Raw genomic sequence first — 19,786 nt, 5'->3', positions numbered from 1 at the left:
CAGGCCCCAACCTCCCCTGGAGAGTGAGGCGCTGCGTTCGTTGGACAGAAGTGCTGCGGATAGGCCCACGTGACTGTCTAAATACCCAAGATGGAAACCACCATGGTGCACGGCTGCACACTGTCCCACTCCATGCCACACTCTGAACCCTCTCAGTGACAGGGGTCTGTGGCAGACATGGAGTCAAGACAGTGCAGCCGGCTTACTCCCAAATCCCCTCCCAGGAAGGCATCTGCCACCGGGCCCTTTGTTCCTTTGTTTGTTCACTGAATAGTAACTAACCTGCTAGGTGCCATAAAACATAAAACACTGACTAAACTTGCACGTGAACATCATTGCAGAGTTCTCATGAGCCACTTTTTCCTACTTGTATCCATAAAAGAATATGCTCATTACATCCAAAGATATTGCTTTGGAAGATACTGTTTCTCCTTTTCATGATAAAAAGTGCATATCTATGATGCTGCCATGGTCCATCCAAAAAACAAAACCAGGCTTGATGTAAACCCGTGGTCTTCTTCAGGGATTAGACTACCACCCACTCTTCTCTCCTCTCGGGAACTGTTCCTCCCTTCCTCCCAGGCCAACCACACAACTCTGGGCTCTGACAGTGAGGACACATCACCACCTGCCTTTTCCTTCCTTCTGCACAATCCCTGTAGGCATTCGTCACCTCTGTCATTTTAAAGACACAGCAAAATCCTCAATGGGAAGTTTAATGATCTGAAATAGGAAAGGCGAGGTTTATGTTTCATTAAATGAATGGCCGGAATGTGCTGGAGAAGGATCTAAAAATAAAGAGTTAAGTGGGCCGGGCTCGCCCACCAAGGCTCACACAAGTTTTGGCACTGGTGTAGGATCGTGCCACATGTTGGCTCACGAAAATCGAAGCCTAGAGCCCAGGAGTGAAAACCAGCTGACTCTGGGCTCTGGATGATATTGAGAACTCAACCCTACTTCATGCCGGAAGCTGGGCTGGAGGATGAAAGCAATGGAGCTTCCAGGCCTAACAGAAGAAGACCATTAACTGCCTAAAAAAGAGGATGAAGGGAGACCTAATCAAGAAGGGGAAAACTTTAGGGGGATGTCCCTATACATCACTCTGCGGCTGACCCTCCACGTCCTCCGCTGCCTCCAGGTAGAGTTCCAATTCTTTGTGTGGGTTGGTCTGGCCTGCCTCTCTCAATCCAGCCCCGTTCTTTTTATCATCAACCCCCCCCCCAGCCCTCACCCCAGCCACCAACTCCACCTCCCACATTCCCCACCCCCCTTCCAATGCGTCCAGAAAATAAGCTCCTTTCAGGTGTTCCCACCAGGCCCAGCCCTTCAGGCCCGTACTTCCTGGGGGTTGGAGAGGAGTGACTACCTCCTGCAAAGAGCAACTTCCTCCTCACCTGTGCATTCTCCCCGCCTATCCCATCTCCTGCAGAAGCCCCCTACCTTATTGTTCCCTTAGTCATCACTTTTTCTAAGACACCATCACTGAGTCCCCAGCCTGCCCAGCTCTGTGCCCTCCTAGAGCCCCTCACTGCACCCTCAAAGATCACACTGCCCCGACTCTGCCCTGAGCACCTGCTTCCTGGATGTCTCCATACCCAACACTCACACACACAAAACCTCAAGGTCCACAGCCTGTCTTCTTTAGTTGCAAAGGCAGCCTTAGTACTTAACACTTCACTCTTAGCACTCAATAGTATTTGTTGAAAGAATAAATAATCAGAACAAAGAGATGAAAGGCAAAGATATAGAGAAGATTATGGAGGGAAAAGGAGAGGCACAAACCTGGGGGGGGGGGAACTGACACAGAAGAAACAACAAAAAACAACACAAAAAGAGACTCTCTATCCCTTTCAAAAAACAGATAAAAATTAAATGAAGTAAGTGGGTACATTTTAGAGAATCCTAAGTTACACACACACACACACACACACACACACACACACACACCAAACCACACCACAGAATTACAAGGCTGGCATGCTCATGCAGGGCAAGAAACTGATGCAGAATTGCTGGAACTCCATTAAATATTTATACGGTTTTATTGGGCGCGCTTTTGATTAAATAACCTTTCGAATGAAAATGTGTAGGGTTTATGTAATGAAGCAGATGAGCCCACAGTATTTTCAGCAGTACAGGCATCCCAGGGATCTTCTGCATTAGAGGAGCTTCCTGTGTAATTTGAAACACAACTGGACGTAATTAGTAGTACAGAACAAATGAGCACTGAAAGAAAATACCAGCCTCATACTTTTAATACGGAATCGATTACTTTAAAGAGTAAATCCGTAGCAGACAAAGCACTGGAGGAACGGTTCTAAAGAAAATTCTGCAAATTAAAACCAGGGCACCAGAAAGTTCTGGGTTGAACTAACAAATGGTGCTCTTCTCTATTCAACTCGGCACAAACACAGGCTGCAGGAAGCATTTAAATTGATTTAACAATATCAGTCCAGTTAATACTGTGTTCGTTTAATGCATGGCTTAGGCTTCTGTAAAACCATTTTTCAAATTTCAGCATCGGACAGAATTAGCACCCTCATTTTTATGATAATATTGTTAATTTAATGCATGGCTTGTAGTTAGACTTCAAAGCAAATCAGAAAAATATGCCTTTTCTCTTGTCAGTGACATCTCTCTTCATGCGCCAGTGGTTTGACCTTAAATTTTAACTTTGGCTGCACAAAATCACTCTCTCATTTCTTCTATTATTTTATAATTCACCCATTTAGTTCATCAGTCTTAGATTTTGCAATACCCTGTCCGTGAAAGCTAAAACAGTTTCTAACATTATCGTTTCACATTTATTCTCTGGAAAGACCTGAATTGGAAGCTTTTCAGTATAATATATAAGATGCATTTAGCCAATGAGCTTAATACAAACATGCACACGTGCACACAGGACTGAAACAGCCAAGGAAAGACTCTTACTATTTACATCTTCTCCCCCCTTCCCTTATTAAGGCACTGAAAACCAAGGGGCAACGATGAAGTAGATCCCTATAAACAAATACCTAGGATGCACATGGGCTTCTAACACTGAAAAACAAGAGTGTATTCTTTACTTCTCTCCGAAACTCTGAAATGTCTCCTCAAACATCTACCCAACGAGCAGGAGAAAGCGGACAGTGTAATGAAAGGTGAAATGATCATGTCCTCTCCCATAAATGGACTCCAGCCGACAAGAACAGGGCACTCAAACAGATTTGCAGGGCATTCTGGATGGAGTTTCAAACCTCCCATCGTCCTGCACGTACAAGAATCTGCAGTAGGGTCTCCCTCTAGGCGGAGGCAAGTAACCATTCTCAACAGACTGAAAAACCTACATACACCATCTTACTTGAGCAATTTTACCAGCGTAGAAACCGAAGGCAATGGCATGGTTGCATGCCACCATGATGTGGCAAGGCAACATTGGTGAAACATATTTAGGATTGAGAGAGACAATTCAAGGGAATGAACATGGACGTTTGCCAATTACAAATCCACTGTTTAGAACTCTCAAAATGTTGGCGTCATGGACTGAATGTTTGTGCGCCCTCCCCACAGTTTCATGTTGAAGCCTTAACCCACAATGTGGAGATGGGGCCTTGGGAGGGGATTAGGGCTACGTGAGGTCATGAGGATGGGGCTTCGTAACTGGCACCTGCGTGAGAGGAGACAGGATAGAGCTGGCTCCCTCTTTCTCTCTCTCTCCGGGAACATACACCGTGAGAAGGTGAATGGCTGTCAACGAGCCAGGAAGGGAAGCCTCACAGAAACCAAACCCTACTGGACCTTGATATTTGACTTTCCAGCCTGTACAACCGTGAGAAAATAAATTTCTGTTGTGTAAGCTACCCACATTATGGTATTTTGTTACAGCGGATGGAGCTGAGTACTAAAGGCATACCTTGTTTTATTGTACTTCCCAGAGTCTGCGTTTTTTTCACAAGGTTACTTTCTGAAGGTTTGTAGCAACTTTCTGCAGGGCAAATCTGTTGGCACCATTTTTCCAATAGCATTTGCTAACTTTGTATCTGTCTGTCACATTTTGGTAATTCTCGCACTATTTCAAACTTTATTATTATTATATTTGTTATGGTGATCTGGGATCATCAATGAAAGCTCAGATGATGGTTAGCATTTTTTAGCAATGAAGTATTTTTAAATTAAGGCACATACATTGTTTTTTAGACCCAATGCTGTTGCATACTTACAGACTACACTGTCATGTAAACATAACTTTTATATGCGCTGGGGAACCAAAAATTTGCCTCATTTTATCGCGATATTCACTACCACAGTGGTCTGGACCCAAACCCGTCATATCTCCAAGGTATGCCTGTGCAATTTCTAAGTGTGTAACCATTATAAGACCCTGCTTAGTGGACATTCTCGTAATACCTAAGTATATGCATGCCTCTTGGTGCAGCAATTCCACCTCCAGATATTATTCAATAGAAGCACACCCAACCCTGCAAGAATACATGCCCAAGTCCGTTCTCTGCAGCACTCTCGAGCAGAAAAGAGACCCAGAACAGCATGAATGTCCAGCAAAGGGGGACTGGTTAAATAATTAATGTCAACTACAGGGTGATGAAATGCTCTGCTCTTCAAATACACTTGCTTGCAATAAAAGCATAGAAGCAAGTTGCTGAGTACTCTGGAAAACAGAATTCTACTGCTGGGGAAAAATTACATATGTTCATATACTTGGAAAAACTTGAAATATGTGGCAAACAGCAAGAGAATAGCAACTTTTCTGATTGTTTAAAATTTTTACATAAGTTGCCTGTAATAAAACAATCAACGTGTAAAAGTCACTGTTAATTAGTGGTTCCTTTTCTCACCCCGGGGCTTTTAATATAAATTCACTAAAGAATTTGATCCATTCTCTTACCCCTTAGGGGGACAGCCTTCACAACTTTACTATCGAGGGCTTCAAATAAAAAAGTTCAGAGTATCTTCCTAATCGTCCAAATAATTATGTAAATGGTCTTGAAGTTGATCATTTATGTTGAAAACTTACAAGCAGATGTACAGTGAGGGTTAATGGGACCTCTAATGGGTTTCTTTATATAAGGGGACAATTTGGGGTAAAAAAAACATTAATTAATTTTCTTCCTTAACTATTCTATAATAACTAGCATGTCTGCTTTTAATTATCTTAATCACTCCGTCTTCATTATTGGGTTGACACTGTTTGTATATCTTAATGAACTTACAGAGATTATTTCAATCGATTGGTTTTGTTAACAGAACAATAAATCCTGACTGATAAAGGATCCACAATGTAATTAGTTAGCACTTCTTATTATGCTAATTTCTGATACTTCTGTAATGAGTAATTAAAGATTAATAAGAAAGATAGTCCCAAATTAGCTGCTTCTTATCTGTAAATGCTTCAGGATGTGTGGGGATCAGGCTACATTTGCATATTCACAATGAGACTGGTAACTAGAGTAGCTTTTCTGAATTTAGAAACCCGAAGTTCTGTCTGAAAGTTTCCTTAAAGAACTGTGCCCTGGGGCCACAGAATTTCACAGCAAGATGTTTGAGTCACTCAACTATGATCTCTTCACTTCTGCTCAGGAAGCAGGATGAGGTAAAGCCAGACAGTTTCTGAGTTTTTACTGGGCCACTTTTTCTGGCTGTGTGACCTCTAGCTGGTATCTTCTTTTTATTATTCTTATTATTCTTATTATTAACTTATTTTAAGAAAGAGAGAGCCTGCGGGCAGTGGGGGATGGGCAGAGAGAGAGAGAGAGAAAGAGAGAGAGAGAGTGGGGGGGAGGGGCAGAGAGAGAGGGAGGGGCAGAGAGAGAGGGAAACAGAGAATCCTAAGCGGGCTCCATGCTGACAGCACAGAGCCCAACGTGGGGGCTCAAACTCATGAACCATGAGATCATGACCTGAGCCAAAATCAAGAGTTGAACATTAACCGACCGAGCTGCCCGGGCACCCCTAGATGGTAGCTTCTACCTGTCGGTTCCTCTGTGTCCATGCCCCAGAAGTGGGGGGAAGATCCCATGAGATCCCCCACATGGGACACTCATGAGGGCTGGCATAAGGTGGGCGAGGCAGCTGCAGGGATTATCCTTTCAGCAGTATTTACACTCTCACTATTTGCCAGGCACTGTCTCGGGCACTGGGTATAGTTGAATAAATAAACAAGCCTAACCCTTGCTCCCATGGAATCTATTGTTCTCCTTCTCTTCCTTTTCTTCTTTAGGGCTTTTAAAAATCTGAAGCTACAAATCATGGTGGCCCACAGTTGTGCCTTCCTGCTCAGTCTCATCAGAAGCATGCGGGCAGGACACTAATTCGAGCCATTTAAGTGCCATTTAAACACCCGTGCCCTCTGCCTCGCCAATAAAAGTAGGCTCTGTGCCCATGCAGAAGGCTGCCTAGATACAGGATCCCATGATGACACATCTGCTCAGGAGCCTGGGGAAGCCACACAGACCACAGCAGGGGCATGCTTGGAGCCTGTCTGCACTACTCTTCAAACAACACCCCTTCTTTCATGTCCTGCCATTGGGGGGGGGGGCTCCTGTGCCCCAGCTCAGGTAGTCCTGGCAGCAACTCTGCAGGTAATGTGATTACTCAAGCTTCAGCTGACAGTTTGCCTCAAGATGTGCAGCTTGCTGTATGGGACAGAACTATTCAAAACTAAGTCCCAACCCCAAAGCACACACTCTGTTCACCACACCACGCTGCCTTGACTGCCTTTTGCAGCCACTCAGTGTCCTAGGCAGAGGTGGTGCGGCAAAGCACAGGTGACTACCAGGCAGGAGCTTCTGGTAAAGTACTCAGGGAAAAGAAGCAGGCTTGTTGTGGCTATAGTTTTTGGAAAAAGAGTAGGAGGGACATAAGGTGCGTGATGAGACTCACACCAGAGAACTGGGGAGAAGAGGAAAAAGAGCTGGAGATGGAATTCAGAAGCCATTGCTCCTTTCCAGGAAGCATGTTATTACTATCCTGTTTGGGTCCCGGGTCTCCCACCTCCCCGTTCTATAACCTTCGGCAAGTCACTGACCTTCGCAACCCCAGCAGCCTCATCGGAGAAAATGCAAAAACCATTCTAAAATTGCCGTGAGGAACAAAAGACCATGCAAATATGAAGGGTAAGCAAACGGCATTCAGTATGCACTTAATAAACACACTTTTGTTTATGAAGCTGAGACAAAGGGTTCTGTGAGCCTTAAACAGCTCTCTACAGCGTAGTTGTTTTGTCATCATGATTAGTATTCCTATCATGGTCTTCAGACCAAACCAGCTTAAAGTTAATCTCCACTAGCCGTCTGAGGAATATCTTGCAAGACCTAATTCCCCAAGGTTCTGAAAAGGTTGGCTCCCCAGGAAAACCAAATCTGGTGCTACTCTTCCAGATGGCAGTGCCTGAGTGCGAGGTGAGGAGAGGAAATGTGCTAGACTGCTTTCCCAGACTCTGAAAGCCATTCCAACATCGTGATTCAGGGAGCTCACATGGGGCTAACTGGTCCTCATCTTGGGCAGGACTTCTAATGTTGTGTGTACAAAAGCAATGAGAATGTGAACCGGTTGCTGCTAAAAGATCAAATGAACCCAAAGCGCAGAGAAAGCACAAAACAGCTGCACTCACAGCAATTATGTTGAAAAAGTCATCATCCCCCAGCGTATCCAGAATAGATGAGACAGTTTGCTTTGCAATAGTCAGACGGAGCCCTTTCATGCTGCCACTGACGTCCACTAAAATGACCACGTCTTTCGGAGAAGTCGCTGCCTGGATGTACCTAGGTCAGGGGAAAATTAAGCAAAAAATGAATTATGAACCTCTCCACAAGTTCTCTTTAAAAAGTAACTAAGAGGTTTGACCATTTCCTACCATTTTCGGTTCCTGCAGTCAAAGGCAATGACTCCATTCTCATCTGGTTCCCATTTAATCCCTAGAAGAAAAATAGAGTTATGAGAAACCCAGGAACTCCAAATATTTATTCATAGCATTTCAAGGCTGCTCTGCTTTGCTGATTGAACAGACAGGGTGAAAAATCACATGCAATGACCAGCTCATCACATGCTCCATCACCGGCTCAGGGAAGGTGCTTCAGGGCTAGAACACTATAGCAAACATGGCCTTAGCTCAGTTGCTTTAAGGCCTGCTGGAGAGTGGGGACATCTTCAGTAACGTTTGTCTCTCAGGGAAGGACAGGACTCCAGCCCCTTCCCGTGGTTAATGATGAAATTAGCCAAGGTCATTTCTCACTGTCCAGCAAGTTGTTGAACCTGGCAGCATCACTCATAGACTTCGGGGCAGAGTTGGGCCATGTCTCTGGGTCCAGGTAAACGCAATGTGTGTAGCATGGCAGGTAGGAGCTCGATACATTTCCATCTTAGAATATACACAGGCCTGGGGCGCTTGGGTTGCTCAGTTGGTTAAGCGTCCAACTTTGGCTCAGGTCATGATCTCATGGTTTGTGAGTTCAAGCCCCGCGTCGGGCTCTGTGCTGATAGTTCTTCAGATTCTGTGTTTCCCTCTCTTTCTCTGCCCCTCCCCTCCCCTGCTCGAGCTCTGTCTCTCAAAAATAATAAATAAACATAAAAAAAAAAAAGAATATACACAGGCCTGTCTTCCCCTCACTCTTGTATTTACCATCAGGAATACTGGCCTGGCTTTCTACAACTGAAATGGGAAAAAATGGTCCTAATTATGCTGCATTACAAAGTTTGAATTTCAGGCTTTGAAGCCTGGGGAGTTTTCCCCATGTGTAAGATAGGATCCCATATCCTTCATCTTGTGGTTTGCAGACTGGTCGGGATACATCCAAGGTTAACATTCTCTATTTACAACTTGGTTTTTAAGAATAAAATTTCATTTAAAAAGAAAAGTGCTCCCTAAAAATAAGATAGCAAATCATTGTTTTCAACCATTAATGCTGCTCAGGAATGGATTTGAAATACAGACATTAGAGTTAAGAAAATAAAAAGAGAAAACTGATTTTCACAGGAGGAAATCCTGACTCAAATGGTAGCAGTGGGAGTCTCCTTTCCAGTTACTGATGGCCAACTTTCTGGACCACACTGAAATAATAATATGTGTCTGAGATAATTATTACTCAGAAAACCATGAGATGGCCGTTTGTTACCCAAAAATCATTTTATTCTGTTCTCCTTGTACCTACATGTCCCACCTACAAATGGGCCTAATGTAAAGAGTTTCCTGTACCAAATCAGAAAACAGAAGTATGAGAAGCCCCTGCCAATTGAAGGTCATTAGGCAATGAAGGTAAAGTAAAACTGACATGATATTGCACACCAAAGGACAAAAACACAATTTATTTAAAATATAATGGAAGGGCACCTGGGTGGCTCAGTAAGTTGGGTGTTTGATTCTTGATTTTGGCACAGGTCATGATCTCACGGTTCATGAGATCAAGCCCCGAATTGGGCTCTGCACTGACAGAGCAGAACCTGCTTGGGATTCTCTCTCTCCCTCTCTCTGTGCCTTTCTCCTGCTTGCACATGCTCTCTCTCTCTCTCAAAATAAATAAATAAACGTTTAAAATAAAATAAAATAAAATAAAATAAAATAAAATAAAATAAAATAAAATAAAATAAAATAAAATAAAATAAAACGGATGCACTGCTTTGTGTAAAGCCAAGTATAGTTAGGATAGCATGGTCTTAACATACACTGAAATTCTACCCATGATGAGGCCAGATAATGTTCCAATTTATAAGTTCACAAAGAGTTGGTTTTAGCCCAAATAAAGATAATTATTTTATAACGTGTTGACCCATGGTAGACCTTCAGCGGATGTTCGTTTCTCAAATTAAATTGTGGTGACTGTTCTTAGACAAGGACTGTGTCTGATCCTGCTTCACTCCTCCCCACTTTGCTGTCCTTCCTCCCCATCTCAGCCCCATCTCTGTGTGCCCCACTGGGACAAGAAAATGTGCAATTCTTTTTACAGTTCCAGCATTTAGGCTAGGGCCTGGGGGGAAGGGATTAATGACACTCAGTGGTCTCCTTTTGGATTGAGATCATTCCCCTGCACCTGCACGTTGGCTTGGAACTCCTTCCAATTCCAAGCACTGCCCTGCTAGGTGCTTTTTGAAAAAGTTGACATGAAATGAGTCTGTTGGGAAAACCTTATAAAGGATATAATTCCTAGGAAAGTGGAACAGATGGGACAACCCCAGAGCCTTGACTGGGAAGGACAGGCCTGGCCCCTGCCTGCCCTCAGGAAGCCTCATGCTGGGCAGGGAAGCTGGCAAAGGATAAGAAATCCCAGGAACCAGAGATGTCACAAAGGAGAAGTGCCTGAGGCTACATTAGTGTACAAAAGGGGATTCCAATCTCTAATGGGAAGAAGGATCTTCTTCAAATTGAGAGCAGAATGATGGTATATTAGTTTTCTAGAGCTGATATAACAAAAGTCCTACAGATTGGGTGGCTCAACAGAAAAGAACTCTCTCTCAGTTCTGGAGGATAGAGGTCTAAAATCAAGGTGTCGACAGGGCCTAGGGAAGACCCCTCCCTTGTGTCTTCTCAGTTTCTGCTGGCTCCCAGCAATCTTTGGTGATCCTTGACTTGTTGCTTCATCACCCCAATCTCTGCCCCTGTCTTCCCTCTGTGTCAGTCCTCTCCTCTTATAAAGGTATCAGTCATACTGGATTTAGGGTCTACTGTAATTCAGTGTGATCTCATCCCAACTTACTTATTTACATCTGCAAAGACCTTAATTCCAAGTAAGGTTACATTCTGAGGCTCCAGGAGGACATAAATTTGGAGGGAGATATTATTCAACACACTACATATGGGTAGGACTCATAAAACAAAAGTGGTGGCCACAGGGTGAACAAGAATATCCCAGGCATAAAGAATGAAATGTGCAAAGGTCCTGAGATTGAAAAAAGCATGTCAAGTTCAAGGAAACGGAGGAATTCTGGTATGGCTGTGCATAGAGAATGTCTCTGACAAAGGTAAGGAGCCTAGGTGGCAGCAGGACCCATGAGACCCAGGCCTTTCCTGGTCAGGACGTGAGGTATACACTGAGCGGGGATTAAGACAGTACCTTGAGACAGTTCTAGGCATAGTGGCCTAAGGTAGAACAATAAAGGTCATAACTTGACTCAAGTCAGGACTGGATGAGCACCGAGGAGACATCTTGCCCAAACCTGGCACTTGGGTCAAAATTTTCAACTCATAGCAGGGACTCCAGTCTCTCAGAGTTCAAAAGATTTTCCTGAGATTGCCAGTTATGACCATAGGACTTATTTCCCAAATGCCACGTCACCATGCTCTTCCTTACACAGGCGTTACATGAAGATGTCCTATGAGAAGTCCTCCGGGATGTCAGCATGAGTTGAATGAATAAAAGTAAAACTGGTTTCTATGCCATGGGATGGATGCCGTGGGCCTTTAATCTGTTTATAGCATCTTGAATCTCCATAACTGGCTCAGCAGAGGCAGCATTTACCAAACTAATTGGACCACTGAGCCCTTCCTTTCCCAATCTCAAAACAAAATGTGTTTTTGGAGGCAAACACCAGGCAACCCTGTCTCAGCTGGTACTATCTCCCCTAGGATATATCAACTTTTCAGTATATAATTTTTTGTACACACAGATATTTTGAAACTGTTCAAAGGACTTTAAATCACTGAGAAATAACAGTTGGCTCATCTTAAATCTTTGAGAACCAGGAAATTGATACGTAGCCAAGAAGCACCCCATGAGCTATATAATTTCTGGAATTGCCACTATGCCTTTTGGGATCCCACCCAGGTTGGTTGGGGAATGAATCTCAAGATAAAAGGAATTATGTAGCCATTGGCTCAGGAAGACTTTGAGGAGGGAAGCAATAGAGAAAAGAAAGGGAGCATAGCTTTGTAATGTATTTATGCCAGTTCCCTACTTAGTCACTGTGTCCCACCGACTATAGCCAGTGACCACCTTCTCAGAGAGGCAGTAACTCTACTGTATCTGAAGAGGCAGGGCTGCTACTAATAGTGTGATGAGACCAATATGTCTTGTAGATTTTGGTCCACTGAGTGATTCATTCATTCAAAAATATGTACTGAACACCTATACACTATGTTATTGTTGATGATGGTACCAGAGTGATAGCCAAACGTCTCTGTCCTCCTGGGGCAGATATCTTAGCAAAGGAGATGGGGATTGAAAGCCTGATGGCTCAGGATTACAGGCCAGAATTCATATTTTATAGATTAAGAACTGCCATAAGAACAAAGCATGAAAGAGGTGCTAAAAATATTAACACCATTACCAACTCCCTCCTATCCTGCTGGTGTGGCTTGGTCAGTTAACCCCTTGGTCTGCTTTCTCATTGGTAAAATGCATTTTATAGTAGCTCCAGCCCATAGAATTATTGAGGATTAAACCACACAATGCTTGTACAGATGTCTAGGACAGTGCTCAATAAATGATGGTCACTATCACTATGATCAGCATTAATATTAATATTATATTAATATTAACCGTACTCCCAAAGACGCCCAAGGATGACAATGAAATAAGCAGAGCTTTGATAAGGCCTGAGTAACAAATTCTGCAGAGCTCAAAGACCCGTTATCTGTATTTTGTTGCTGTTTTGGCTGTTGCTGTTCAGAAGAGCCTAACCAGAGTTCTCTCTCTGCTCAGTGAGACCTTTTTGTAATACAGGAACTAAAAGGTAGGCCAGTACCTTGGAAACTGGGTATCAGACTACAAAAGTCTTTACCCATAGAGTTACACAGCTGAACATGCCAGCTACTAGCCACATGTGGCTGTTTAATTTTAGATTTAAGTTAATTGAAGTTAAATAAAACTCATATTTTAGTTCCCCTGTCTTTGCTAGGCACATCTCACATGCTCAATAGCCACATGTGGCCATTGGTTACCATAACAGGTGCTATAGATATAGAACACTTATATCATCCAAAAGACAGTACATGGAAGTGTTGCCACATGGCTAAAGGCCCTACACTGAACTTGTAAAGGCCTGTGTAAATCTATTCAGAAAGAGACAACATCATCCCAGGTACTTTATTAGGGTGATGTTGACTAAAATCCCCCTTCTGAGAACTCCATGCTCCCACCTACAGAAGTTGAGACTGCCCTCCTTCTTAGTGATCCTCTAGCACCTTCTATTTCCCCCATGTTAGCATTAAACACACTGTACCATCATGACCTGTTCACCTGTCTGTCTCCCTCATGTTCCCTGTTACTTCCTTTGGGGATCCCCACCAAGCGAGGCCACAGTAATGTAATCCTGATCAATCCCCATGGTTTCAGATGGCTAGCCCTACCACTGTCCAGTCTCCCTCACTTGAGGATGTGGGCATGTGACCCATACCAGAATAATCCTTGGACTTACATCTAAGCCACTAGGACAGATGCTCTCTCTTCCTCTGGGACCATAGTGAGAAATAATCCTGCAAGCACACAGCCATATTCTCCATCACTAGGAGATCACCTGCCAGTGAAACATGGTAAGAATAGAGGAGGGTGGAGAGGAAAGAGGGAAGGAAAGATTCAAAATCCAAATGACAATGCTGAATACTGGATCTAGCCATGTCTCAAAACAGCACATTCCCTAGAATTCAAGTTACCTGAGCCAATAAATGTATTCCTTGCTGGAGCTAGCTAGAATGCAGTTTCTGTCACTTGCAACCAAAATCCTGAGGAATGCATTTTCCCACAAGAGGGAACTTCATGAGGGCAGAGACCTTTTCTATTAAGTTCACCATTTTAGTCTCTCATAGTGCTTGGAACAAAACAAGAACTCAGCACACACTGAATGAAGAATGAAGAAATATCCCTTCTCTTTAAGAACACGCAGACTTACCACTGATTCATACTATTATACCACTCTAAACATGGAACGAAGTTTCCTGAAGATAAAAAATTCTAGCAAAAAAATGTCCATGAGTCATTCTTCTAACAATCATTTTGTGTCCAAGAGACAAGAGGTGTGTTTTCTGTTCAGAACCAAGCACTGAGTGACCGCAAGACATTAATAGGGCAGTGAAACACCATAGGACCATGACTCGTGTCTTTACTAGCACAGAAAAGATGCAGGAATTTTACAAAGTTAAAATTCTGCCACAATGTCACAAACATGGTAAGTATTTCTGAGTCGATGGCTCTGACTGATTAAAAACCTTGTACATTAACTCATCTCCCCTGTTAGATACACCCTTCATGAGGATGTCCTTTTGTTATGAACTGGATGTTTGTCCCTGCCACCAAATTCATAGGTTGAAAACTAACATGACCCTGTGTGACAGTATGCAGAGGTGAGGCCTTCCGGAGGTACTTAGGTTTAGATGAGGTCAGAAGGATGGAGCTCCCACGGTGGATTAGTGCCCTTCTAGGAAGAGTAAGAAATACCTGAGCTTTGGCTCCCTACCATGTGCAGCTACAAGGAGAAGGTAGCCATCTGCAAGCCAGAAAGAGGGCTCTTACCAAGAACTAAGTCTGCCAGCACCTTGATCTTAGACTCCCCAGACTCCAGAACTATGAGAAATGAACACCTGCTGCTTAAACCACCCAGTGTGTGGTATTTTGTTATGGCAGCCTGAGATGTCTACTGCACCCCCCCCCCCGTTTTTGTTTTTTTTTTTTCAAATTTCCTCATGACCATAGTTTAAGGACTTCCTGCTGGCGGAGACAAAAGATGATCTATGGTTTCTTCTTATCGGCTCCACCCTCATCCAAATACCACGTGGTAAGATGGTAAGAGGTCCCTGTAGCTTCATCTATGGATCAGCCCTCACCCACGCTTTATTTTCAGCAACATCTGCGTTAAATTTGCTCTCTGTTGAGTGTATCAAAACAGATTGCAATTTGGTGACACTGGAACTTTAATAGACCACTGTTTATTATAACATTATCTTTACTAGGATGCTTATTGTTTAAATTTCTGTGAGCTCCAGGAGGAACCACGTGTGCCCCGCTGAACACAACTCTTGGGAAATGTCGAATAATCAGGCAAAGCAGACACTTGGCAGGCAAGTCTCAGGGGACAGATGCTGTGTGCAGGGCAAACGGCTCCTCGAGGCGGAGGCTGGCGGTCTCTGTGCCTCAAAGTGGGAAGACATCAGGTGCCTAGTCTTACTTAATGAAAACATAAAAGTCTCCACTTAATTGCTCCAAGATTATGCCGGGAGTTTTTTCCTTCTTTTAGGTTGAGCTTGTTAATTTCTGCAGCTGTGATGTTGGCACAATTGCAGCCTCGAGTCCTGTTTTCACAACTTGTGAGCAAAATTAAAACTTCCCTTCTTAATTAAAATTCAAACCAAGCCAGAATTAAATTCTTATTGCAAAGTGGAGGTCTGGGGAGGCCTCAGGAACACCTGTTCCAAAGGTATGATGGACAAACTCTGATGAACATACCATCTGAGGGTGCTTTTGGCGGCCCTGAAGATGAGCTGGTGCCATCGGCGGTGCTTGGGCCAGTCCGAGCTCTTCCTCCGAGGCGGTCAGCTCTGGAGTGGGGAAACCTCAGTTCATAGTTTCCATTTCTCTCTTTTTTTTTCTAACTTTTTTTAACATTTATTCATTTTTGAGAGACAGGGTGCAAGCAGGGGAGGGGTGGAGAGAGAGGGAGACACAGAATCCAAAGCAGGCTCCAGGCTCTGAGCTGTCCACACAGAGCCTGATGCGGGGCTCAAACCCGCGAACCGCGAGATCATGACCTAAGCTGAAGTCGGATGCTGAACTGACTGAGCTACCCAGGCGCCCCTCACATTTTCCATTTCTTACCCCTTTGGTCGGAATTTAAAATTCAGCCCAATTATGACTTGTTCCTTTCCACGGTAATAACAATGATGATAGTAACTATAGTAGTAGTAACAGTAATAAAGCAAACTCTTGTCCAGAAAGATCAAATATGCTGTGTCTCACACCCCAACTCCTCACTTTTGGTGCAGCTCGATGAATTGCTCTATTGAGAAAGATGTGGAAACCACGTGCAGATCTAAATGCCTGTGTGTGTGTACGGACGCCATGCTACCACGCCTATCTGGACCATGACAATAGATATAACAGATTTGAATTTAATCTTTCATTTTTTCCTAATGGGAGGGGGAAAAATTTAACCCTGAACATGAAAGAAAAATATCACAGGGTCATTAATCTCAATCATAATTCTCAAGGCAGGGATACTCACCTGGATACTGCCTAAAAAAGCCCTTTGCACTTCCAAAGTACTGCCATATGAGAGACGGGTCACGATCAAAGTTATCTACGAAAACTTTGTTTAGGGATTCGGACCAATAAACCCCATTGACGATTGCTGGGTCTGAAAAGAAACAGAGAGAAGAGAAAGTTACAAACCAAAGTGAGAGAGAACCCCGGCTGGCGTCCCTTGGAGCCGGCAGATAGCAGCAAAATGAGACTCATCTTACAGGAAGCTGTGAAGAAAGTTATAGCTTCCCAAACATTTAGCTCCTGGGAACTCCATACATCAGGGATTCCTCATCCTGCCCAAGCCCCCAGAGCCACCCAGGAGCCTTTATTGATGACTCCTTACTTGAAAAATACATCCCTTTATTTGTAACTTTCAACCTTGTACAGCACAGAGTTCTTGAGAAAGCAGAGAGAGACCTTCTCAGCATTATTTTCCACCTTTTGCCTCTCCTGGGTCAGAACCCAGCAATAAAAACAGGAAAAATGTGTTTTCTCTCACTGAAATGACCTCAGCCAACATGGTCCTGTTCCAATTCTCTTCACCTCTGACTTAGAAGTTTGCTTTTTTTAAAAATAAATAAATAAATTGCAATTACATAACTACATCTCTCTACCTCTTTTGTTCAGCAAATGGTGAACTCCAGGAGCGCAGGAACCATTTCATGTGGTCTTCTGCTGTGCCCCTTTGACCAGCACATGGCAGAAATTCTAGACATTTATGGACACATGAAGAGATGAATGGATGGGGGTGTCTGGATGGCTCAGTTGGTTAAGCACTGGATTTCGGCTCAGGTCATGATCTCACGGTTCGTGAGTTCGAACCCCGCGTCAGGCTCTGTGCTGACAGCTCAGGGCCTGAAGCCTGCTTCAGATTCTGTGTTCTCCTTCTCTTTCTGCCCCTCCCCTGCTTATGCTCTGTCCTGTTCTCTCTCTCCAAAATAAATAAACATTAAAAAAAATTTTTTAAAGAGATGAATGTATGGATAGATGAATAAAACAAAGGTTGCTCATCACAACTGTCTACTCTTCTTCCCTTGTGATCCCATGAATAAATCTCTTTTCTTCACCCTTGGCAGCCCAAAGCTAACTCTTTGCCTTCTGTCCACAGATAAAAACTAAGGGCAAAGGCAAAGAAGGACAATAAGTATTTTTTTTTTGGCATAGTGGTTGAAGAAAGATGGATCACTAAGGATGCTTGGTGACCATCCACTTTTTCTTAAACTTCTTAAGATCCTGTTTCAAAATGATGCCACATAAAGCATAATTCTGTTAAGAGGGGAGATCACCATCCAGTCCCAGCATGATGAGCGTAAGAATGACAACAGGGTGAGCATGTTAATGATGAGGAAGAGGAAGGGAAGGAGCAGAAATCTTTACTGAGTCTCTCCCGTGGTGCAAGCACGTACTTAGCTCATCTCCCATTGCCTCTACCACAGCCCTCCAAGACAGGCGCCATTAGTAACCTCCATGCTCCACAAGTAGAAACGGAGTACCAAGAAGTTAGGTTCTTTCCTAAAAGCATCCAACTCATCAGTGACAAAGCTTCTGATCTGTGATTTATAAATGGGATAATAATACACATATTAAAGGGCTATTTGAAAGGCTAAACAAATCTACAGAAGACCACAAACAGCAAAAGGCATTCAGAAAGTTATCAATGGAGCAATTCCATTCACCTGGATTCCAACACCCTCAACAGAACTTCCTGTGGGACCCCAAGTCACAGAAATCCCACCATGGCATCTTTATTCCAAAGATCCCTACATTCTACACCAGGGGGATAAAGACAGATTTGGTCACTCGAGTCCTCAAGTTGCATAGTAAGCCAATTAGCAAAATAATGCTAGAAATGGTCATGTGAATTAGGTACAGTGACAAGGAAACTCACTGTTGGCACAGTGCACCCCATCCCTCCTCCACAGTGGCCTGCCCATTGCCAGACTGCTGCCCCCAAGATGCCCATCTGAAGAGGTCTGAGAAAGAGCCCACAAAATGGCGCCTAACCCAGCAGGCAGACATGGTGTCTTGTATTGTCTTACCTCCAGCCTGTCTTATTCTTTCAGATTGCTTACCCAGATTTCATAGACAACTGGGATTCTGAATCTCACCTCAACATAAGTGCTCAAACTCTTATAAACTATAGTAAACCACATCATAGGCTCGGAGAGTGAAAATGACCAATTCAACCTTTTACCACAAAGTAATTTTGAGAAAGACTTTATCCTCACAATCCTGGAAAATGGAACCCTTTTTTGCTCCTGTACAAGCTTGACAATAATTACTGTGACTCACTCCTTGTTACAAAAGCCACTGAAATTAATCCACAAAGATGTAAATACAATAATGACACTGAAAACTCCATGGTTCTTGCCTCCTCCATCAATGGCCTCAATTATGTTGCCATCATATAAAAACTTTCCACAATTAGAAGCAAAAATTCCATTTCCCTCACTCACTGCCTCAACATGTTAAGCAGTCAAACAGTTTCCAGTTAGAGATTCTTTTTTCTTGACTGTGATTTCTTTGGGGGTAGTAAAAGGCCACTCATACCCCAAGGTGGTCCTAGAAACTTAGGGTTGCCCCTTGGGGACTTGTGAGCACCTTCAGAAATGCAAAAAGAATTGTGATAGTCAGAGGTTATTTCAACAATCATTTTGACACTAAATGTCGCTCTGAAATTATGCCTCTTTAAGAAAAGGGGGCTTTGATTTTCCCAGGGCACGGTGAACAAGGGCAGGAGAATCACTAAAGAATATGGTCTAGTTAAAATGAGGGCTGTGTTACACACACCTATTTGATCAAATATTTGAGATAACATGTCCTCTGGCTTGTAAAACAATCACAGTATATTGATTTCACAATCTTGCTTAGCAAGCAATTTTAATAGAAGGGAAAATCTCGAACTGCTGTCCATTATTCATCATCTAAGAGATGAAAAGAAACAGGAAAATGCTAACGTTATAAAATGGGGCCTGCATCTAAATATCTGGGTTAAAACAGACACTAAAACTTAAGTTAAAAATGGTTTTCCCAGCATCACTGGCAGAGAGCAGAAATGAAAGAGCCCAAAGGGTCAGTGCCACCCATCACATCCTGCTTACCCAGGTCCTCAGATCCTTCCACTGTCTACTGAGGAGGAGGTGAACATGACACCGTGGGCCACATCCCAGCCAGATGTTCCCTCTATGGCTGCTGAGCAGGTGTGCTTTTTTAAGGTCACTTGCAAAAATAACAGCATCCTCCTAAGCAGTAGGTTTCCCTTCTACTTGTGTGTGTTTTGTTTCTAACTTTGTTGAAAAACCCTCCCCCTCTGCCTCATTTAGCATTCTTCAGGAGTCTCAAACTAATCTGAGCGTGGGTTTCACTTCCACCCCTAGTCTTCTTAGGAGGTTAATGTATTGTATTAGTTTCCTGTGGCTGCTATAACAAATTACCACAAACCGAGTGACTTAAAACAGAAGAAAAGTATTCAGGAGGCCAGAAGTCCAAAATCAAAGAATTGGCAGATTGGGTTCCTACCAGGGGCTCTCAGGGAGACTCTGTTCCACACTGCTCTCCTGGCCTCTGGTGGTCACCAGCAACCCTTAGTGCTTCCTGCTTTATAGACACAATCGCTCCAATGTCTTCCT

At 43.5% G+C, this 19,786-nt stretch overlaps 1 protein-coding gene across 1 annotated transcript in view; it reads right to left on the bottom strand.

The window, feature by feature from the left end:
- Window positions 1-19,786, bottom strand: part of CACNA2D3 (calcium voltage-gated channel auxiliary subunit alpha2delta 3) — an 865,909-nt gene that overhangs the window by 458,821 nt on the left and 387,302 nt on the right. The window contains exons 6-8 of the mRNA XM_047850751.1: window positions 16,138-16,269; window positions 7,850-7,910; window positions 7,607-7,757 (exon numbers count right to left, since the gene is read on the bottom strand). Of these exons, the coding sequence (XP_047706707.1) occupies window positions 7,607-7,757; window positions 7,850-7,910; window positions 16,138-16,269 (344 nt within the window). The remainder of the gene's footprint in view (window positions 1-7,606; window positions 7,758-7,849; window positions 7,911-16,137; window positions 16,270-19,786) is intronic.

This window comes from Prionailurus viverrinus, chromosome A2, assembly GCF_022837055.1.
Source record: "Prionailurus viverrinus isolate Anna chromosome A2, UM_Priviv_1.0, whole genome shotgun sequence".
NCBI classification, from domain to species: Eukaryota; Metazoa; Chordata; class Mammalia; order Carnivora; family Felidae; genus Prionailurus; species Prionailurus viverrinus.
This window is presented reverse-complemented; position numbering and strand designations above follow the sequence as displayed.